At 37.1% G+C, this 23,953-nt stretch overlaps 1 protein-coding gene across 2 annotated transcripts in view; it reads left to right on the forward strand.

Moving 5' to 3' along the window:
* The window catches only part of SRBD1 (S1 RNA binding domain 1), a 123,738-nt gene that overhangs the window by 50,135 nt on the left and 49,650 nt on the right, over positions 1-23,953 (forward strand). For both annotated transcript variants that reach the window (XM_063152061.1, XM_063152062.1), the window contains one exon: positions 10,852-10,943. In XM_063152061.1, coding sequence (XP_063008131.1) covers positions 10,852-10,943 — 92 coding nt within the window. The remainder of the gene's footprint in view (positions 1-10,851; positions 10,944-23,953) is intronic.

The raw sequence follows: 23,953 nt of genomic DNA on the forward strand, positions 1-23,953 counted from the left end.
TGGAGATTTGGTCATTAGTTTTATTTGTGGGGTTTTTTTCAGAGGTTGATACATACTTCTGTTTGTAAAACAAAATGAACGAGAGGGTGTCCACTGTTGTAAATGGTTAAAGGATAAAAATAAAATATACCTAATGTTCAGCTCACTTTGATTTGGAGGTGTTTTATTCAGATCTCTTACTGTAAATGCCCAGCAGTTACATATGAGAGAAGTAAAATAATAATATTTAAAACTATGACAATGAGGAGACCAGAGAAGTCATGGACAAGCCACAGAGGCCTAAAAAGAGAAGAATGGGTAATTTAATAATAAGGCACTCAATCTGCTTTTGTTGCTCTACAGACATTTAAGTACATCTTCCTGCCTTTAAATCTGTCTCAGAAAAGTAACTGAGCTATTACAAGTGCTTTTTAAGGTAAAGTAAGCTTCGGTTGATTTTTTGGGGGGGTTGTTTTAGTTTCACATGAAAAATGTTACCTTTTTCTGAAGAATGAGTAACCTAATCTTTTTCTTAACTTTCTTGTTTGATTTTTTCCCCTATCTGTTGCTATAATCCTTTTTATACTGTAATGCTGTAGTTCCTTCATAGGGATTAATAGATTTTGCTGGAAAGACTAAACTAGTACCTCAGTTTTACAACCTTTTTTTCCATGAAGGAAAATATTTTCCCTGATGGACAGAATGGAACACTTCCTGATAATTGACAGCTTTGAATAGTTATAAACTAGATCACAGAAAAATGTCAAAGGAACTGTATTGTCCTATAAAAAAAAAAAAAAAGAAAAAAGAAGAAAACCCCAGCAAATGAGTACTTCAGAAATAGCAAGTGTACTGTCATGATTTAATTTGTAGAAGTGATTTTTGAAAAGTAGAAGCATATAATTTTGATTGGGTCTGCATGAAGCCCTTTTACTTTATGTAGCATTTGTTGTGAATATGTTGAGCTGGAAAATAAGCTCATTGGGTGAATGCATCTTTTCTAAACCAAAACAGTTTATGTTTTTAGGTGAATTCCAAATGAAAGTAAACTAAAAAGAAACTACATGGCTAGAAAGATGTGGAAAGAACACTTTTTTTCTTATTTTATACCTCAAAGAATTTTTCCTGCCAACATTTATTCTGATTCCAGAACTCTTAATTTACTTTGAGTTTCTCTATGTGGTAAACCTGGGTACTTCAGAGTTCAGTAAGCTGTGCCAAGAAGTGTCTGTAGGTTAAAAATATTTAATATGAAGTCTTTGGATACCACCTCACTGTTAAGAGGGAGGGAGGGAGCAGAGAGAAGCAGTAGCAGAGGATCTGTGGTTCCTTCCCTGTATGCAAAGTCTTTCCACACTGCATTGCTCAACCTGGGTAGAAGGGGTATTTTTGACTCCACCTTTCCCTCCTGGACCTGTTCTGAGGAGAGGGTTGGGCTAGCAAGGAGAGATTGTGTCCCAAGATCAGTATCAGTGGTATTGTAGGAAAGCACAGAGGGGAAACAGAATAAAGCCTGTCTCTGGCCAAAGCTACAGGTCAGAATTTTGCATGAATCAGGGCTGTGGAGGCAGCACAGCAGCACTGGCCAGGCTGCCTCCCAATGGCCCAGAGTGAGCATTAAAGAAAATGACAGTTGCTGGAGGTGCTGTTCTCCAAGAGGCATTTTCCTCCATATGCTGTGGTCTTGTCCAGTTATGCTCCACTCTGGGGACAAAGTCTCCCTGAGAGTTCATGTGACTCCAAGCTCCAGCCTTTGGTCTGGATTAACTGACTGCGTTTTAGCCACAGCAGTTGCCGCATCTGTGTGCTCGTTCTAAGAGATAAAAATGAGTCACAAGAGCCATTATAGCACTGGAATGTCTTGTTCTTGTAGCCTTTCTAGGTAATTTCAGACTGACTATTCACTTGTGATGCTTCTTAATGCTATGTTATTTTATTAAATCTGAATGCTCTGTGAAGTTCATTGACAAATAAATTGGTTGAGAGATCTTTATACTCAAGAATCTGATGGACTCTCCTCGGTGAATCATTTGTTTTCTTGAGTGTCCTGTGTCCCACAGAAGGGTGATGTGGGTATGACAGTGCATGCAATAGGGAAATGCTTTGGCTTAAAAATTAAATAGGCTTTAGTCAGACATTTTCCCCCTATTTTATAAATTGTCAGTGACAGTGCCAAATGCAGGGGATACTAGTAAGGTCTAGGTATTTCTTTAGAGGCTGGAATCTTGTTTTTTAAAAAGTCTTGTTTGTTCCCACAACCTTGATATTTGGTGATGCTTCAACAAGAGTTATGATACATGAACTACCTTTCAGGGTTTCAGGGTTTTACCCTTTGCCTCTGCTGTTTCTAAGAACAACCAGGATAGATCTTACCTCTTGTAAGATCTTGCATGGCTGGAAATGGACTGGGTTAAACATCAGCTTTTGCCATGTGCTATCACTGCAGGGGTTTCTGCTTGGCCGAGCTGAGAAGCTGCTGGCAGGACAGTGTTGGTGACAGCCTTCTGCTCTGGAACTTGCAGATTCCTTTGGTCTGCTGTGTTTCATGGTGTTGAGTCAAGCTTGTCATCTTCACCAAGTGCTTGAGAACTGTGAGGAACAGGGGCTAAAAAAGGCTGCTTATTGAGCCCTTCAGTAGGGAACAGTTTTCATGGGCTTTTTGGGGAGCATCATCATCTTTTTGGACTGCTCCATGTTTCTAATGTGCTTCTAGGTGATTTCAGTTCAAGACTGTCTATAAAGGTATGAAATGTGTTTACATCACCTAGTGTTTCTCTTCTTTTTGAAGCCTGACTGCCAAAATTGTTGCGTTTCTTTGTCTCCCTATGCTTCCCTCCCGGGTAAAAACAGGTTGGGTAAAATCCTGTCGGTGTTGGGCTACATTTTTTCAATGCTGTATGTACAGTTTTTTCCCTTGAATTCACTGGGATAATTTAGTTATGCAAAACTGCTGAGCACTGTCACAATTGGTCTTGAAATTGTAAAGTATATTCATAAAGAGTATACCCATTTCTATGTCTATTATATTTTAGAAGTGGTCTCTAGGGTTTTCATTTCCTATGTCAGTCCTAAAGCCTTTTTTACTTTCCTTTCTTCTAATGGTAATTGATGATTCATAGGTAACTTTTGAACATATTTGAGTACAAACATTTTTCATTTATACTACTTAGAATTGCACGGTAATCACATAAAATGTGCTTCTTTCGAGTTAAACTTGTCCTCTTACATTAAGGTAATGTTGATTCTACATCATCCATATTGTCACAATTTTTTTTTCCTTGGCATTGCTGCAGCAAGGAGATGAGCAGTAGCTAAATTTTCTCTGAAGTTTCTACTGTACTGCACTGTTTTAAGTAAAAAAAAATTACTTGAATGCTTTTTAGTTGGATAGTTAACTTGGAAGTAGATTTTGGACCTGAAGCTCGGATTTTAAAGCTCTGTGCAAGGGCAGAAAGGAGCTTCAGCTCCAGCTGCTTTATGAGCAATGACAGCACTTGTTTTCTGAAACTGTCAATGAAAGTGGTGGCGGCAGTCCCAGGTGACTGTCACCTTCAGTCTTGAGACATGCCACCCTAGGTCTTTCACTTTTCACTGCAGACATGGGACGTGTATTTCTTCTGGGGATGAGCCCACAGCACCAGTTTTGTTCTGATAACAGCATCTGGCACTAGATTGATTTAACAGGCTCTGAGGTTTGCTCTTTTCAGATATGCGCCTGTACGGCAGCTTCTGTGCAGCTCTGACATGGCCACACGCTGCTGTTGTTTTTTCTGCCTCCTAGCACCACGTGTGAAGCTAAAGCTCTTTGACACCTGCCATTTGGACCCTTTTCTTACTGAAAAATGTCATCGTTTTCAGACAAGATGAAGACAGATATCTGATCATTCTTCCCTTTGCAGGGATGTGCTGAGGGCATGGTTCATACACAGCTGAATAAAGGATTCCAGACTGGAGCTATACAGTTGGATTTATTAGTTTAGTATGGTAACTAGTTCTTGATTTGGGAGTTCTTAGAGTTTTCTTGTGAACAGACAATGAGGAAGTGTTGCATTTTATCTGTTATTGAAAGACTATAATCTGGTATTTCAAACCATTAAATTTTGCATGTTGTTCTTCATCTGAAAGTCTGTGCTTCGATTCTGTAGGGCAGTTTAGTTTTGCATAAGCATACTAGAAAAATTGGGCAGCACAGTATAATTGTAAGATTGTTACTTTAAGATAAGTATTTTTAATGATCTGAAGCAACAATACCAACACTGATTAGAGTATCTTGCTAAAGATGGGTTGAAACAGGTCTAATTCTTTCCTCTTGAGTAGGTTCTAAAGCTCTATACTGTCTACCAGGAAAACCATCAGCTCAACTGATGCTAATATCATTTGTGGCTGAACAGGAGAGAAATAATTCCTAATGAAAGGATGATTACCTGGAACTTCTGTCACTTCATCAGCTGCTTGATAAGGTGCTTGTTTATTGTCCCTGCTGTGGGGTCAGCAAGCTGTTTCAAATGTAGGGCTTGTAACTGAAAGAGGTGATGCTATTCTGCGTTGTAATCTGCTGTAAAACAGAGTCTCTGGTATGAAATAATGTAGTAGTTTTTACTTTACAAAGTGGATTGAGTTGGTCAAGACCAAATTCCTTTCTTTGCATGGCATAGTTGCTAGTAAACTTTGTAAAATAGAAAATAAATTCATACGTGGTTAGAAACACTGACTTTTTGTTGTTGTTCTGACTTCAAAATGCTAGTTGCAAGCAGAATTTCACCTAATATTTTGTATGGAAACTTAGAGTATGCATCTGAACAACTATGTGGGGTCTGTTTCACTGCTCATCATTTGGTGTGGTCTCTGAAGACTCTTTGTGGGGTTAAATTTTTGTGTGTGTGTGAGCTCTGAAGCAGGAGCTGTACTTTAAGGCTTATGGTGTCCCTCCTGCATCTAATTGAATAGCTGCAACTGTGAGTCACTGTGAGCTTTTTTCTAATCCTTTTGCTAAAGATGGCTTTAACAGCTTTTGTCTAGTTTGACTGATTTTTGAAAGATGGACTGTCATATAAGCGACACTTTTATGGCATGTAGTAGCTAAAGGTTTTGAGTGAAGCAATGGAAGTTTGAGAAACATACCTTTCTCATCTAACAGTGTTTTTAGTATTAAATATATTTTGCAATGAAAATATCTCCTGGGTTCTAATATTGTTCCCATTTAAAACTAATTATTTATATTATTTTAAAAACACAGATTAATTGGATGCTTTTTGCCCTGATTCTATCGAATAATGATGACTTTCTGGTATAATCCTTTTTCATGATCCTAACATCTTCCTTTGCTGCACCACCACTTTATTGGTGATGGGGAAACACCATATTCTGAATCTTATCTATCAGAATGAACAGGCTTTTTAAAATCTTTTTGACCTTTTTATTCAATTAATACATTAATCAGTATATACTAAAACCTTTTGATCTTGAACTTCCATAATTTTTGTTTCTCGTATGAAAAAAAGCAGTGTCATAGCTGTGTCAGAGCCAGGGTCTGTCAGTCCTGGTGTGCTGTTGTTCCTGTGGCAAAGCACACGTGGCTGCACAGATCCCAGCCTGTGCTGTGCTGTGCTGCAGGCTCCAGCTGGCCACAGTCACCACCAGAGGTGGTGGAGCACTCGTGTGCCCCAACATGAGTTGCTGGGAGGGGCAGGTAGCTCTGCCTTGGGTCATGGTGAGGAGCTCAAAGGGCTGCTCAAGGTGCTTCTGCAATGTGCAATGTCCTGCTTGACAGGAGCAGAAAGAGCAAAAGAAGTCAAAATGCAAATGAGGAGTTATTGCTGTTTCCTGTGAAGAGCTTTTTCAACCTGCCCTGGCTGGTTCTCATTAGTCAGCAAAAATGGGTATATAGGGAGACATGTAACAGCAGATGCAGGCATCCTGTTTCTGTAGGGTAACTCTCAACCCTTTTGGGTGTTAGGCTGTTCAGGAACTATTTGTGACATCTGTGTTTCCAGTAAGGCCCAATGGATTTCTCATTCATGAAGTAGCCCAATCTTCTTTTGAGTACGTGCTTTATTAAGTCTTCCTTGCCCCTTATTAGTTGTTTTTAATTGTAACGTCTGCCAACATAATTAAAGCTTGATACATTCCAACTGAGTGTCTAAATGCAGCATTCTTTTCTAGAGAATATTTTGTCGTTTTATTTGTCATTATATTATTTCATTTTATTTTTCAGTCCCAGGTGATTCAAACCCCAATTATTTTAGTAAATAACATTGAATAAACTTTTGACTTTCTTTTTACTGTTGCACTTCATGGGAACCTCTGACTTTTGTAGCTGCAAGTTTATGAACAATATATTTATCAATAAGAATGTAAAAAGTTCAGTTATAGGAATTAGCCACAATTATTAAATCATGATTGTGAAGGGAGTTTTTGTGCAGATCATCACTTTATGGCCAAATACAAAAATCTTGACCCATTCTGAGGTTGGCATACCCTTTGTTTTTAGAGTGACCAGGATTTTCTTCGAAGTAATAAACACCAGACTTCTCTTTGTACTGGTATTTTAATGGATGGAAGTTGTAGATCAGGAGTTGGAAGTTGTAGGGACAGCAAGTTACGTAAAGTGGGATGAAATTGCCTTTTGCTTCTCTGTAGGTTATTAATCCAGTGTTGCATTTGATTGTAGAGAAATAACCTCAATGTAATATAGAAGTCTGACCTCAATGTAATATAGGAGTCTGAAATGTTGCTAAGGTTCTTGAAAATGTCAGGAAGATGCATTCATCTTTAAACCCACAAATGTCTAGCCTGATACATCTTTTCTTTATTATACGTACATTAGATGTTTTATATAACTTTGAAAATGTTTACAGTGAAAACTTACTACCTGAGAAATCTGCAAGTTTTAAAAATTGTAATTTAGTTAAACCACTGTTGTTAACTAGCTGGTTACTTGTAGTGTCTTTATGCATTTTGTAGGTATGTAATAGCTTTGAATGTAAAAAAAAAGAGTAAGTTGTAAGTGTTCTTATTTTTTTTATTTTACAATTTACAAGAAAGGCTTTTTTCCTGTAAAAATGAGAAGATGGAAAATCTGAATTATTTTTTCAGATCAAATAGGCAATACTTATTTAAGCTGAGTAAGAAAACAACTTGCTTAAGTAAATGTTAAAAGGCTCCTTAAAGTATTTAGAGTATAGGTGGCGTGGTCTGTAGCATAAAGCTGAGGGCCCACCAGGTGGTGCTGGTGGAATACATTTAATGTTGCCTCGGCTACTTAAAATGTGTCTTAACAACTGTGAGTGAGACGGGTGCAGTACGGGAAAACTTAGTTCATATGCAACAAGCCAGTTTGTACCATTGAAAAGAATACACTGTGATATTGTGTACTGGCTTTGTGATTTGGGCACTTTTAATTTTTAAAAATTGGATATAAATGCTGAGGAAAAACCCCTTACCTGTGGGATGGCTGATGTGGGAAGTGCAGTATGGGAGTGTAGTTCCAGATCCTTTACCTACTTTTTTGTTAATTCAAAGAGAAGTTTATGAAACTTGTTCATTCATGTCCTAGAAGCTCATTGTATCATATCATAACCATGTGCTTATTTACGTACTACATATTGACTTTAAAAAGCAAATTAATTTTTCACTAAAGCTGTTTCAGATGTTTCGATTTGGTCAGAATCTTTCCTTTCCTTTCCTAAGGATTGCACAGTAATGAGGGTCTCATTATGGGGCCAATTCTTTTGGTTTGGTCTGCTAAGTGACTTAAAAAGTTAAGATAGAAACAAACTCTGAACATGCGCAAGATCTTAATACAATTTCTCCATCTCTTATGAAGCTGGGGTTTTTATGACTCTTTTGAGAATTGTATCCATTATAGAAACGGGAAGAGGAGATTGAAGAACAGTGTGGACCACAGTAGTTTGGAGTAAATTTCTGTTTCCTACTCATTTGAGCATGTTTGGTTTTCTCTTTACATGCCCTGACATAAAATATGTATACATTATTTAAAAGACATGTAGAGCATTTAGCAACGTTTAATTAGCTTAAATTGTCTATAAAGCCATCCCCCTTTTCAAGAGAATTATGAGAATGTGGAAAACATGAAATATCAGTGAACCAAAGTGACTGTCTTCTGTCTAGTCAAAAAGTAAAGGCCAGAACATCTGCTGACAATCCCTAAAGCTTGTAATCTTAGTATTTTGACCAAGCTAAATGTTTTAGCATTCTGTGTGCCATTGTCCCATTAGTAGCCACCTCCCTGTAGCCGTATCAAACCGTGTGATAGCCACTAATAGTTGTGTAGAAGTTTGATTGGCGGTTGTTAAATGAACCAGAAGATGGTTTCTTACGTGTTTAATCTGGGTAAAAGATTTATTTAACGTTTGGGTTTTGCTGTCCTGGGCAGAGCAGTGTGAGGTTCTATGTGAGTGGAAATTCTTGCTCCCCTTTCCCTGTCTGCTACACCAAATACTTCGTAGAATAACTGCATGTGCATACTAAACCAACTCAGAGTGGATCTCTAGTACCCAGTCTATGCTGCTTCTGAAAGTGCATTTTATATCTTGCTCTCTTTCTTGAGATAATTTTTTACTTGGCTTCCCTCTTTCTCCTCACCCAGAATATAAATGTTTTTGCTTTGAGGAAAGGAAATATGCTCTTTTTCAAATGTTTGTCTCCTATCCTGAGCATTAATTTTATCTACTCATTTTAGCAAGGAGTTTTTGTACTGCCTACCTTAAAATTTGGCACAAGTCACATATTACCGTAGAATGGCAGTGTTGGTGCAATCCTTCTGCTTCTGCAAATCATCAGTGTAGTATTAATGAGAAACAGTAAAATATTGAGTGTGTTAAAAGTTCCATCAAGTTCCTATCAGTTTGTTCACTGCAGAGAATACCAGGAGAGCATCAAGCAATAGGCTGTGTTCAGTAGTACAGTTTATAGTACAGCATTCTAAAAACAACTGCAAAACACTGATTTAAAAAAAAAAATCTAAAATTCTATTACTTGTATATTACTATATAATATATACAATTAATTATATTATCAGTGTATTAAATTTAAAAATTGTATCTGAGCTAAGGTCTGGGACCTGTTGGAATACGAAGATTGAAGAGAGATTAGCGAAAAGCTGTTCAAAGTGTGTGCTTATGTGTGGTTTTTTGGATGCAATATCCAGAAAGGGAACGCTTGCCAGATGCTGCTTTTATAAGGTGTGAACAGGTTAAGAAATACGTTCTGCTGCATTGTTCTTTAAATTACTTGTTCATCAGAGAAATCAGTTTTATGAGTCTTCTGTCAACATCTTTATGTTCAGCAGTTAGGTTTTTGTGATACGATCTTACTTCTGAGCCCTGTGATGGGAATGTTTTATGAATGTCATTTGTAGTGAAGGAGTGCTCATAATACTGAATCTTTTTGAAAGATCATGAAATAGTTTCATTTTCACTTGCCCTATTCACCTGGTCTGAGGATTTTTTTTTCTCTGTTTGAATGGGTCTGGAGTTACATTAATCTTAAAGATAGCAGTATTTTATTCTCTGTATTTATTGAAAGGTCCCGTCTGTTTGTACTACTGTTCTTTAGAGTTTTGAGTACCTTTAAAATCTGACTTGTGTGTACAGCACTCCACCAAATTCCAGTTTTGACTGGGCAAGAGGGGAATCTGTAAAAAAACCAGTAAGAAATTCTTACCTTTTTTGTTTGCATTTTACACTATTTACTGTTACTGTGCTTGGAACATTGAATGGGAATATATTTAACCTCTGAGCTGTTCTCCAGCTTTTTCTTAAGGGAGTGGTTTCTAGGTATCAGTTTCTTTATGTAAAAATTTGACCTAATAAATGTTCCTAAAAGGAAAATTTATAGTCCAATTTTAAACAATATAAAGCAAAGTTAAGGTTTTTTGCTGAAAGGTCTGTTTCTTAAGGACTGTGGTTTCTCTTCTTATGGCAAAGATGAGGTTATTTTAAAAGTGGAATAGTAAAAGTAAAAATAGTTCTGAAACTGATAGTATTAATCTCCAGAGCAGTAGCTGTATGATGCCATAATTATCAACCTGAAATTCCAGTTCTGTTGAAGTTATTTGAAAAAATATACTGTTGATTCAGTGGTGTCAGAATTTCACAGCTGAAAATAAATTTAGTCTGTGAATACTTGATTGCCGTTTTCTCTTGAGTGGAACTAGAGCACTTGAAGGGTTTTTAATTATGTGTTTGATTTGAATTGCTGAGTTTATCATCATTACTGAATGAGTTTGAGGTGTATGGTATATAAATGAAGTTTAAGTTCCTGAAGACAAGCAATCTGTTTTTCTTTGGCGATGGCAGTGAGAGCTGGGAGAAGACTGTACTGAATGCTGCTGAGAAGGGAGCCTCAGCTCGGAGGCTCAATCTGTATCAAGCTGGGCCTTTTTGAGTGTTTTAGGGCAGCTGGCATGAGGCAATGTGTGTGCATGCTCATGGCTTGGATTCAAGTGATACGTTAGACTTTAGAATGTAGGTGTTTTTAATGAAATTGTCAGGTAGGTTTAATTTTGTTTATGGAAGCTGTTTTGCTTATTTACTTCTGGTAACACTTGTTTCTTGTATTCATTTTCTTTCCTCTTGTAAAGATTGAGACAGGGACTGAGATCCTGCACAGTGTGTGTTTATAGTGAGGCCAGAATTGATAAAGAATGAATGTTGCAGGTCAGGGAGGGGTGGTTTTGCTTAAATGGGGATATTTTCCTTTGTACTGACTTACTTTTGTAAGCATTTGGTTTATTCAAAACCTGATGCTTTAAAAAAAAAATCTACATATTCAGTTAAGTCACTTGCAAGGACTTTCATGTGTGCTTTTCAGCTGTGTGCTGTTTTACATATTTGCTGTTTTATTTTTCAGCATTGTCAGTGAAGCGGGAGCGTCGATCTACAGTGTCAGTCCAGAGGCGTCCAAGGAAATGCCAGACCTAGACCCTAACCTAAGAAGTGCAGGTATGAAGAATATTTCATTTTATCACATTTCAACACGGAGCTCTAGTCTCACTTCTCAGCCTGTTCTGTTAATATTCTTAAATAAAATAATTGCCAAAAGTAGAAAAAACTTTGGATATTTTGTTTCTAAACCTTAATTATTCTGTCATTTCACATTTGAAGTCCTAGGTGTGCAAGTGAATGACATCAGCTTCTCCTAATGCCTGTAATGTAGAGATCCTTGTGGATGTATTCCTTCAACAGGCTGGCGTAGGAGAATTTATAGCAATGAATAGAACCAATGAATTGCATGAACTTTCACAGTTGCCCATGTCCATGCTCACAGGGGCTTGATCTTCCCTCTTCTCTGTGTGTACATAAATATCTCTAGCAATAATTAAACCATTCAAGGGCTGGAAAAACAATATAAAACTAGAGCAGATAATTTAAAGTTGTGCATTTGTTGTGATCACTGGAGTCTTTGTGTAGCTGAATACAGTTTTCAGGAAATATTGTTTAGGTTTTGTGTTTAAAAAGTTATCAACTTCTGCATAAATGTCACAGGTCTAACACAGCAATTGGAAATGTGCAAATGCTGCCACTTCATAATTTTTTGGTTAAAGAGTAATCTTTAGAGATCAAATTCCTAGCAGCTCCGTCCGTGACCAGATTCTACTCATGGATTTGTTTTATTCAGAGACAGCTGTCTCTGAATTTGTTTTATTCAGAAACAGGTTTGAAGTTATTTTTGTATTACTTCACTTATGTATTTTTAATTGTGTGTCTTTTTGTATCTTTTTTCATCTACCTTCTGGGTTTTTTAGTTCTTAATTTTTCTGCAGTTTGCTTTCATACTCAATCAAATATAGTGTACTGGAAAATGCAGCAGCACTCGTGTATAGAACTTTTCCAGTCAAAATTATAATGTTCTTAGATTTAATGTTTTTCTAGCAGGTTACTGGCCTGGAAATCCTTTGGAGAGTATAGATCAGCAGAAAAGAATTCTGACATGGTATTCAGGGATAAAACATTATAGAATTCCCCATGTTTCCCTTTCCTCTTATTTCCACAAAGGGGAAAGTGTTAACTTGATGTTTAAAGTGAATGTTTTTACAGGAATGTTCTTGGAATGTCTGTATCAGCCCTTCCATTTGCAGGAGAGGTCTCTAGCCTCTTTTTGCTTGACTCCCTTTTCCCTGCCTGTGAACAGACTCTGTTGTGACTATTTCTTCCCTGGGCCGCAGAGGTTTTAAATGTGTCATGGTATGGCCAGAGCAAATATTAGGTGTGTGACATTTCTGTATTTGTGACAGATAGCACTCGCTTTCCCTTGGGTCACAGTTTTTATGGTGCTGATGTATTAAATATAGGTTTAAAGTTGATGTAAATGAAGAAAAAAACACTGAAAAGAAGGAAATCTAATTATTAACATTATGCCTTTCAGGTGTACATGTTTCTCATTTTCTCCAAAATTATTTTTCAACATTCCAGACACTTTTTAGTGTTGTGCATCAAATACAGTGAAGTGAAATCAAATTTTTAATATATGATCAATTCAAATATTAATTACTTCAAGTTCATAATCGCTCCATCGTTACTACGATTTTCTTCAGCCTTAATTTAAGTGCTTTGCATCTGGTTTTAAAAGCATCAGCAATTTTACTGTGCTGCAGCAGTCCCACAGAGTGGATAAAAATTGAAAAAGGGGAGGATAGAAATTGAAAAATAATTGCTTAGTTCCATGGCCATTATGAAACTGACAGCTAGAACTATCAAGGTATTCTAGAATTTTCAGGCTTTCTTCCTAACATCTTTTGGTGTCAATTTGTAATTAACTGTGCTAAAGCTATGGATGTTTTCTTGAAGTTGAGTGTAAAAATGGTACATAACATTAGAGGGAAACATTAACTGATGTTTGAGGCTTTTTCAGACTTTTTTCTTGACTAGCTTACTTGTATAGTTTCAATTTTCCTTTAATTTGCAGCATACAGAAAAGTGACATTGTGTCAAAGCTGACTTGCTTTTTATTTTAATTGTTGTCTTACATCATGTCAGATTCTGTGCTTACATGATAGCATTTAGTACATTAAAGGAAGCTGACAGCTGCATGATGAAGTGTGACATTTATAGTTAAAATAAAAGGTACAGCTGATGTGAGATATCTGTGATCTTAACACTATTTGCCACTTTAACATTTTTCTCAACAAAACTTTATAGAAGGTTTTTTGTGACCTTCTATGACACAGATAGGCCTATGTTTGTCCATTGGGTACATAAAAGTGAAATATTAAATAATACATGTTATATGAGGACTTTCTCATATCTGGAATATTTGCAGTGGTGTTTAGCAGTTGTTTGTAGTCAGTTTTTGCTTTATTCAAAGAAATAGAAGTTATCAATCCTGATGGAAAAATTAACTTAATAGTTTCTCCTTGGCTGTGTGCCCTATATAGGGGAAAAACCAGCAACCTTCATAATTTCTTGGGGGTGCTAATTAAAGATATTAGTTAATCCAAGGTCTCAACTGGCTTTTTTTTCCCCTTTGAGCTGTCTTTGAAGGTCATGGATGACACAAGTTTGTAATAAATGCTTGAGAAAGTTCTCTTTTAAACCAATGCTTATATACGGACTGTAGAGGAAAGTCTTTATACAGCACTTTTAGCCAAAACTGCACTTGCTTAAAAAAGAAAAAAGGTTTTCTTAAAACAGTTTTCTGTTACCTACAGTGCAGGGAATTAAATAGGGTCTTTCCAACTTTAGAAGTGTTCTGAATATTTCATGAAAGTGCAGAAGCTTCTGTACTGCTCCTGCAATTCCTGTAAAATCTTGTGGAGTGGGACTCAGCTAAGTAGATAGTAAAGAGCTTGATGAAACCTTGTGTTTGAGTAGAGTGAGAAGGTATATATCCCCTTCTGACTGTCATTGTAGGATTAATGAGCAGAACAGCTATTTCTCAGCCTCACAGAATTAGGAGATAAGAGGCTTATAGGCCAGAGCAATAAAAGGATTTCCTACTTGATAGGCTGAGGAAGTTCAGCTGCAGCAGATTAGGAGGGTTCTGCCTAGAGAGCAAGCCACTGGAGTTCAGTAATGGGGGTTTTGGATCAACCTGCAGTAGGATTGCAGTCTGACAGACAAGGGAGTGCAGGGCTTCCTTCAATTCTTCTCAAAAGCTGTGCCCAAGGACACACTTGAGATTTGGGGTGGGAAGTTTTGTAGAGAAGAATGGAAACAATTGAAAGAGTGCTTTGCAAGCTGGAAATGTTGATCACCTTTGTGAAGTTTATTAGTATGTGCTCTAGCAAGGCTCTGTGACTGCCAGCTCTGAGGCTGCAATGAGGTATTGGTAATGAGGGAGCTGTGAGGCTGGGTGGATGACTGCAGTTCTATTTCTGCCCTGGCATGTGTCCTCTGGCCACCCTCTTGAAGCAGCAGTTAAAATATTTCATTTGGTGGAGTTTTCATAAAGCAGTCAAATTAGTATTTTTTTTTTTTGGTTGTTCCATTCATTTGTTGGGATTTTTGCTTCTTTTGTAAAAAAAAATTATTTCTTTCCTGATTTAGCATCAGTACACCACTTCATGATTAGCCTTTGGTTAGTTTTTAATCATGGCAGCTTCAGGTAGGAGTTAGGCACTTGAACTTACCTGTAAAATCTCCTGAATTGCTCTGGGTCTCTGTGACTGAGATTTATTTGTGCCTTTTTTCAATGCAAGGCCTGGATGCAAGTTTCCCTTAGAAGCAGTTTACCGGGCATGGTACTTTGCCTTGCAACTTTAGCAGTAATTTACTTGCCATGGGATACCTCTCATTGCCAGAGCACATGAGATGGCTGTTCTGGTGTGGTATTCTTTGTAGAAGAAAAAGGTTAAACTCAGTAGTGACAGGCATTCCTCCCTCAGACAGAGCGCTCTCTGACAGTCTGTGCCAGCCTGGGTTTGGTTGCTGTCACTGGGCCTGGGAATCCTGGAATTCAGGGATTTTCCTAAGGCTGATGTCATTGCTTTACTTCCATCCTGTTCCACACAGTTTTGCCTAAGGTTTTATTTTGTTGTGCAGAGTCTGTATTCCTAATAAAACTAAGTTTTATGGGATAAGAAATTCGGGATGTCAGTACAGGCGTCAACATGTACACTCTTCCAGGCTTTCTTTTTTCTTCTCTCATTGCTTCTCTGCTTCTACACCCCCTTGTTGCAAATGCTTGTTGGCTTGAGCAAGTTTGGCCAGACAAAAGGGGAAGACTGTGGAGGAACAGGTGAAGTATATAGAAAGTGTAAGCACATATAACTTGTATTGAAGGATTGTCACACAGAAATGTGAAATTCATGCATTTTCTGGATGCCTGGGAGCTTTTTAAGATCTGGCCAACTAGTGGAGGTTTTGTTGTCCATAGTATAAGGAAGATATAGAATGTACCAATTGTTTGGCTTGTGCTCACAAAGAATTTTTTTTCTCTGCTGCCTCCCTACCTCTTGGATACTATAATGAAATAAATGTTGCTTAATAACTAAGAATCAGAGGAAACTGATGCATTCTAATGAAACAGAGGCCTGATGGTAGAGAATTGCTATGAAGCAGGAATCACGCTGAGATTTTACTCTGATTTCAATACACACTCAGTTATAAAAATGAGAAATGTCTTAATTTCATTAAATTGATGAATTATCTTTCCTTTGAAGATGACTACTCTAACAAATAAGCTATTTTTTTTTCTTTCACTACCTAAAAAGTAAAATAAAAGGGGTAGAAAGGGGCTGTTTTTTCAGACACCATGTTTGTGTAACCACTTGTTAGAGATCTCATGCTAAGCCTCTCTATTTTATTTTCATACTTTATGCAATCATACACTCTTGATATTTAATATGTAATTCTGTGTTAAAATGCTGAAAGAAGAGCAGCATCCCTGGGCTTGTCTAATGTAACAGCTCTAAAAAGTGTGTATTTTCCTCTTGAATGTGAAGCAGTAGGGCTTTGTCAAGGCCACATAGTTGTGTCACCCAGTTAGGAAAGCAACGAAGGTAGGTAAAATATTCCCTACAGCTACTCTTTTTGAAGATTTGGAAAGCTAACAGGGCAAGCATGTGTCATGGTGCATGCACAGGTACAATCTAGTATGGAAACTGTGTTGTTTCTAAGGGATGTTTTCTGAGGATAAGGAGGAATCTGAGAGAGCCAAAGGTCACACAGCGCAGCTTGCCTTAGCATTGTCAAATCCCATCTGCTTGTCTCCTCTCCACAGGGCAGAACACATTGCATTATTGTACACTCAAAGTTCAGCACACCACTTGCACTTTTCCTTGCAAAAGAAAGCCTCGTAGGCTTTGAGGGCTTGTTAGGACTTTCAGACTGTTATGCTACAGGGTTTCATTCCCTGGGGTCCTCTTAGAGACACAGAGTTCAGAGCTGTCATACTGGCCAGCAAGTAGAAGGTAAAGATTGGAAAAAAATGTAATTTCTTTTGACTTTATCTTAAGGAAAGTAAAACAATTTGATGATTAGATGTGTGGGACATAGTGCCTGGATGTCTACTTGAGCTAATTTCTTCATCTTCTTGAAAGAGCACTGCTCCCCTTTGGCTACTCAGGAGAGAAGGTCATTTTTCAAAAACTTCACTGTTTTATTGAGTCCTATGGTTAAAACATTCACACGGCTGTCGAAGTGGGAGCTTTCTTCTACAGCTGGTTAGAGAGAATTGGTGAAAGTTCTACAAGCTTTCCAAAGGGAAAGAAAGCACTGAATTTTCATGCATCAAAACATTTTGTCAGCCCAATGTTAAATTATGTGGCGTGCAATTAGAGCAGTGTGAAATGAAATCCTATTTCATCTCTCATCTGTTGTGTTCTATAGCATTTAAAATGAGTCTAATTATACTTTTGAAGGTATGGAGAACAGAGAACCACGCTGTGGTGATGAGCATGCAGTGTTTAGAAGCAAAAAGGGTGGTGAACAGCAGTAAGATGTTAAAGATAGGACGTGTTAATATTAGTAATATTAATAAACTAAAATAACAGTAATAGCAATAATTAATTCTTAATTGATAATAGTAATATAAGTAATTAGTAATAGGAACAAGAGGATCTTGTTACTTGTCTCCCCATAGGACCCAGTTCCTGCTATTTAGCAGAAGCTCATCTCAAGGTGTGGGCTGGGCTCTACAATTTAAACAGAAATTATAGGGAATCTGTGGGTTCTATTGGAAATCAAAAACCAGTCCCTAACTGCAGATAGTCTGGAAATTACTAAATCTCTCACAGCTGGGCATGAACATGTGCCTATTGAGAAACAGAAAAATGTGCTTGAATTACCTCAAACCAGTAGCACAATCCTGAATGGGTCTTTACATAGATGTTAGAGATGTTTGTAGTCTTGTAGTTTTCTTGTTGTTCTAGACAAGAATCAAATGTTTTCTAACCTGTGTAAACCTCAGGGTATGTGGGAGAGGTGGTGTATAATCATTAACACCCTGCTTACTGGCACTGTATTTCCTGCTTACTGGCACTTACTTCCTCTGGAGCTGTGGAGTTTGGTCTCCTGCTGCCTGCAAGTTTTACATGCTCTGGTCAAGATGCTTTCCCTTAGCATAGAAGAGCCATAAGAACCATTCACTTCCCCCCCTTCTGGTGTAACTCTGTGCATATGTTGTGTCTGTGTATTCCCTTTTGGAGGCTTTGTTGTATCCTTGAAGTGTGGAGCTAGAGGAACGAGCAGTACCAGGGTGCTCTTCAATTCAAGGAGTTTTCGTTTCCTTTTAATACTGGGATTTGATGTGTTATTTGCCAAAGCTGCTTTTCTTACTACAGGCATAGCAAAGAACACTTACAAAAGGTTAATATTTGTTGTTGATACCAATGACTAATTCTTCTAAGATACAGATGATGAACTCTTGTAAGATTCGAACTTCAAGTGATTGTTTACTTTTAGCAGTAACAGTAATCAATGGCAGTGTGATGCAGTTAGTATCAGCAGTGTGAATATGACAAGGATATTGATGATACCTACCTTTTAAGCTGAACAGATGGGGAAAAGTTTTTTTGGAGTTTATACCATCTTCTGAGACTAACTCATTTCTGTGACAGAAAAATCACATGAGGCTTCAGTTAAATGCTTATATGTCCCCTGTCTCATCTTGGATAAAATGGACAATATTCTGTGATAAATAAATTACTAATGCTTGAGAAAAGTGTTTTTGAGAGTGTTTCTAAAAAAAAAATACTGACTTAAAAAAGCTGCACTATAATATTCACTTGTCAAAGTTTTTCTCTTTAAACATATTTCTAACTTTCTTGTTGTATTCAACCCATCTCTTTAAAAGAGTTTTTTCTTGGTAATAAATAGGTAGAATATTGTCATTCATTATTTCATTAATCTTAGGCAAATAACAGATTATCAGTTTTATGGAGTTAAAAGTAAACTAAAATGTAACTTTTTTAAAACAAAAACCTGCTCACTTGCTACAGAAGAGCTTTGGATGAAACGCAGCTGTTGAACAGTTGCTTAAAATAAATTGCATACTTTAAACCCACCAAGAAGATATATGAGGATTCAAAACTGTGTCACAAATCCTGACCTACTGAGAAAGAATGCTTAATGAAAAGACTACTGTACGTTTCACTGTATCCTTTGCAAGGAGGGTGAAATTCAGGTCAACAGGATAGAAGGCTTCCAGGACTCAGGAAACCTGAACAATCGATCACTGAGTAAACATTATTGCAGATACTTATGGAGAGTAATTGATCTTGAACACAATAATAGGCTTTATAAAAGGATTTAAAATGTTGTAATGTTTCCATATCTACTCTGGTATGATATATTGACAGTAATTACTTATGCATTTGTGAGTCCCTGATTACCTATTTTTTTTATTTCATTGACATTGAAGTTTCAACCCAGACTTTTGAGTTGGGAAGGTTATTTAAAATAGGAGGGTGGATGAGTTACTTGAATGTTATAGTAGCGTGTCTCAGCAAGAGTGAAATACTGAGGTTTCATAATAAAGATACAGAATGTTCTCATTTATGACAAAATTGAAGTTGAACTCATCATAGCTTAATAGCTTGCGGTTGCCATATATTTATTTGTAAAGCATTTATAAAACTATCTACTGCCTTCACATCTGGAAGCTTCACATGTTTTCAAAGCCCAAAACAAATGCTCCCACTCATGTGGGGTAGCTAAGCTGTCACAGTTATTGACTCAGACATATTTTTATCCTTATGTGAAGATGTGCTTAAAAGGAGGAATGCCATCATCCTGGACTTTTGTCCAAAAATGTTTTTCTGCTTATGGTTTTAAGCAACATTTGAATGCCACTGTAACTGAAAGAAATTGAAACTTTTGTTCTTCTACTCATAAGCATTCTTCATTTTCATGCTTTCCTTATCTAAGCCTTAAAGCTCTTGCTTTACGGTGTGGCTCTCACATAAAGCAATGCAAAAAGAGAACATTTCAATATGTAGTTGTCTAAATACAGAATTTGGCAGCCTGCCCCTAAAGTGGGCACAATACTTGAAACCATAATAAATTTCATCTAGTTGACAAGATTTCCAACTGCCCTTGCACCCTAAATAGTCAGCATGTCTGATTTGGGTCTTAAGGATTGCTTCAGACCTGTTCTGTTACTGAAGGGAGGCAGGTAGCCAAAGAAGTTAGCACTAATTCTAGTTTTTTAGGGCTGGCAGCCAACATAGCCCTTGTATAGGTACCATGCAGAGAAATAGTAAGGCTGCAGTGTTGTTTTGGCCCTTCACTGTTGAGTCTGGCAAGTCTTTTTTGTCTTTAGTCTGAAAACTATTATCAGTATTCCTGAGTGAAAACTCTCCTGTGATTTGTGTGAAAAATGTTATTGCTTGCTGTAGAAATTACTAGAGAAACAAAGTTATGTGACGTATGTTTGAAGAAGATAGTCTTAATTTTAAATTTGTCCATTTGAAATTAGGGATTTGATCTTTAAGATAGGAGTAGCCACATAATTAGCACATGTTTGTTAGTTCATGTGGGCATATCTGCTTATTAGCCATTAGGAAACAAAACATTTTAATGTAATTGCTCACTTTCTGTGAAGATTAGACACAGAGATTGGCATGAGCTGTGCAAGCAGCTCTTATGGATCTTTTCTTCTATATGATGCCACAATGGCATCTTCATCACTGACACACCACTGTCTGCTGGGTTTGTCTTGTCAAATAACCAAAGTGTGGAGTGAATTGGGATTTCCAAGCAGTCAAACTGCTTTTTTAGTGAAATGGCAGAATATGTCCTATCTAATGACAGGACAGGATTACAGTATATATGCTTGCTGTAATCTTCTTTATTTCTCATTGCACTTCAATGTGAAATATATTTACATTAAAGTCAGAGGACCACCTTGACCCTTCTGTCCCTTCAAGTGTTAAAATTTTACATAAATTTATTGAAAGGCAGCACAGTATGTTACTGCCCTTCCAAGTATTGCAATAACATTTTCATCCAAATTCACAACTCCAAACTTTGCATTTATGGAGTGTGCAAGTCTTGTGGTGATTTTCTAGTAGAGGCTCATGTCATCCTGATTTTAATACTCTCTTTAATATTCATTAGGGGGTTTCCCACATTTTACTTAAACTAGCATATTTTAATAAAAGCATCTCTCAAACTTCTCATGTGTGGCCATGCTGATAACTTCTGAGAGATCTGGTTTTCTCATTTTGCCCTGCATATCATAATATCATGTAATCTTTTTTTGCTTGAGCAAAAGTGAAGAATACCTTAATATCTACAGAAATAAGAATGCATTACCTGTTTCATTGTTAGTCTTCTAAAAATGCATGGTTTCTAAAATGTACCCAGTATAAGATAGTTGAAAATGAAAAATAAATTTTACAAATTTTAGTCTTGATATAGTTTCTAAGAAGAAAATGTCAGACTATCAGGTTTTACTGTCTCTGCTCCATGGTAGTAGATCTGACACTTCTGCAGAGCCCTCATGATTTCAGTAGTACTGTACCTGTTTTGTGAGAGTCCAGCCACTTGGACCAAATGGCCAGAGTGGAGCCTCATTGCCCCCAGAAAAGATCTGTCTATTGCAGTGTGCAGCTACTCCAGCAAAAAATGAACTGTTTTGTCTGCACAAGAGGCAGTAGATGCTAATCTTGACTGAATTTCTGCCTAGAGAGAATGTGGACAACTCTTTCATTTTGCCTACTGTGCTCTCTATTAATTGGAAAAGTTCTGGAGTGAAATTATGGTTTTAGTGGGAGTTAGGCAGCTCAGCTCTCCTGCTGGTATTGACCATAGGAGCTTCATCCTTAATTGTGGAACTGGCTGTTAGCTGATCTTCCTGCTTCAATATTGTAACTATGAGGCCTGATCCAGGAAAGCACTTAAATGTCTCTGTAACTTTAGGCGTGTGAATAGTTTTGCTTGTTCCGGTGGGAATTCTGACATGCATCTGTGCTGAAGTGCTTTGCTGGATCAGGTCCTACGCCTCCACTCCTAGCAAAGTCTCCTAGGAATATGACAGCATTGTCAACCAAGCTAATAGGACAAAAAGAGTCCAAATTTTACTTTTTAATTGAAGGTTCCCAAGAGAAAGCTATGCTTGGAAAATTCCTGTATCAACCTATCCATATAGTTGTCTGTTTTTAAAATGTATCTTCTGAAATAGTTTTGCCATTAGGTAGAACTAAAAAAAAAATTCTCTAAAACACTGTATGGATATTAAAGAATCTGAGTTTAATGATGGTTGCTGAAGGACAAATATAGTCTCTCTGCATAGGCATCAGTGCATTCAGAAGAAATAGATTGTTGTGTTTCCTGGTTTGGATCAATACTACTTTCATTGGTGTTTTGTTTCACTTTTGTCTGTCAGGTGGTGGGTGACTAGTATTTCAAAGTAATTAATATGAATTATTGTTTTAGGAAAGCATTTTGGCAGTGAGCTGTACTCGTGTAAGTTATAACTGGTGTACTTACACTGATTAACTTTGTGGGTTTGTTTTTTTTGACAAGAAGGCATACGTGATTGTCTTTGAGTTCAAAACTTCTCTATCAGAGAAGCAGGCATATCAGATGTCGCCAGCACAGTGCTTTCTGAGCCTAGCTAGCAAACTGCCTTTGTCAGCATGTTAAAATGGATATTAAAGGATATGAAAACTCCTGCATGACCGAGCAATGAACTTCATGTTAACTGTGCATTTAACAGTGCAAATCTTTAAAAGTGAAGTCTCTAGTGCAGCATTTAATTGATAAACTTTGCAGTTGTGGTTTGAGGAGCCTGCATATCTCTGGCTACTGTTTTGGCTTCAAGTACAAATGTTTAGTCAAGTCCTTTTCTGAAATGCTGTGCAGTCTTTAACACCCTGCAGTAGTGATGGTTGCTAATTAAATTAAGCTGTAAGGATGGTTAAGGACTGGGGCACCTTTCATACAAGGAAAAACAAAAAAAACCTGGAAATGCTCTGCCTAGAGGAGGCTCAGGGGGATCTTGAAAAGGGTTTTAAGTACCTGATGAGAGGGAAGGAAGGAGAGCAGCAGACTCTTTTCAGTAGAGCCCACTGTTAAGACAAGAGGCAATGGGCACAGATTGGAACACAGCAAATTCAATCAGGACACAAGAAAACATTTATCTATTGCTAGGGTGGCCCAGCACTGGAATGGATTGACCAGGCAGGTTGTGAAGTCTCCACACAGCTGGACATGATCTGGGACAACCTGCTGTAGCAAACCCTGTTCCAGCAGGGCTGTTAGAGAAGGCAGCCTGTGTTCTCTAGAGGTGTGTCCAACCTAAACACCTCTGAGTGAATACATTGCTGCAGTGATGCAGTAAAGGGGCTTATATATATTATTTTATTTATAGGTTATTTTATATATATGATAATTAAAACCATGTTCATGTTTTCATACACATACGTGTATGTGTGAAATCAGCTGGTAAACACCAGATATACTTTAAGTATTCCTTTTTTAGCATTATGTGTGTTGTTGACCAAACCACTGTGCATATATATACTTACTCCTGACTCCTGTCTGTTCTTCCTCTAAATCTCTCCTGATTTGCTTAAAAATGTATTTAAATGTAAAACACTCTTGAAATGACAGGTGTGCTGTAGGGTTGATTGTGGACATCGCTTTTAAAGGCCCTTAGCTTTCTTTGGTCCCACTTTTGTTATTGCACTTATCTCACAAGTGCATGTGGCAGAAAAAAGAGCCTTGGCAACAAGGTCGGGCATTGTTGTGTTTGGGTTTTTTTATTTTTGGAGGGGTTTGTTTTGTTTTGAATTTTTGAGTTGGCATGTTTTTATTTTGTTGGGTTTTTTTCCTTTTGGGTTTTGCTTTTTGTGGGATTCTTGGAGTTTAGTGTTTTACTGGTTTGGGTTTTTTTAGAATCTTTGGTCCTTATTTGGAAAGATTTTTGGAATACCTCTAAACACTTTTGTTTTTCATTAGTGTTTCCTTTACTAAGTAGAATGAACATTAAGAGCCAGCTAACCTGTTTCATCTTAAGTCAGGAGGAAAAAAGTTTATAAATGTAATACTGGTAGATAGAACTCCTCTAGTTCTAGTTTTATATATGTGGGAAGAAGCACAGTTGCATATACTGAATACAACTAAATATTTATAACATATCTATAATATCTATATCTATAACATAACTAAACATATCTGAGGAAATACTCTAAATATTCAGTAAGTAAGTCTGTGAACAGATACTTTTTTTTTTTAAGTGGTTATTTTTTCTTCATATCTGTGATTTTAGGTTAAAGGTTCTTGTAGAGTTTAATGTTAAATGTTACATGTGCATTTAGTATGGATACAAAGGGAAAAATAGAGTGTACACTGTTGTATTTATTAACTTTGTGACTCAGAAAAACTTTTTAAATGTCATGATTGCAGTTTAAAATGTCCCTAGGTCTTTGCTGGAATTACTCAAATAAAAAGTTTGATTAATGTACATGTGATGTCCTTGTCTAGCAATGAAAAAGGATTCTGCTATAGTATTGGCTATTTCCAGGTTAAAAAAAAGTGAAATGCATAGAAGATGTAAAAAGACCCAA

The sequence above is a fragment of the Melospiza melodia genome, chromosome 3 (assembly GCF_035770615.1).
Source record: "Melospiza melodia melodia isolate bMelMel2 chromosome 3, bMelMel2.pri, whole genome shotgun sequence".
Lineage (NCBI taxonomy): Eukaryota > Metazoa > Chordata > Aves > Passeriformes > Passerellidae > Melospiza > Melospiza melodia.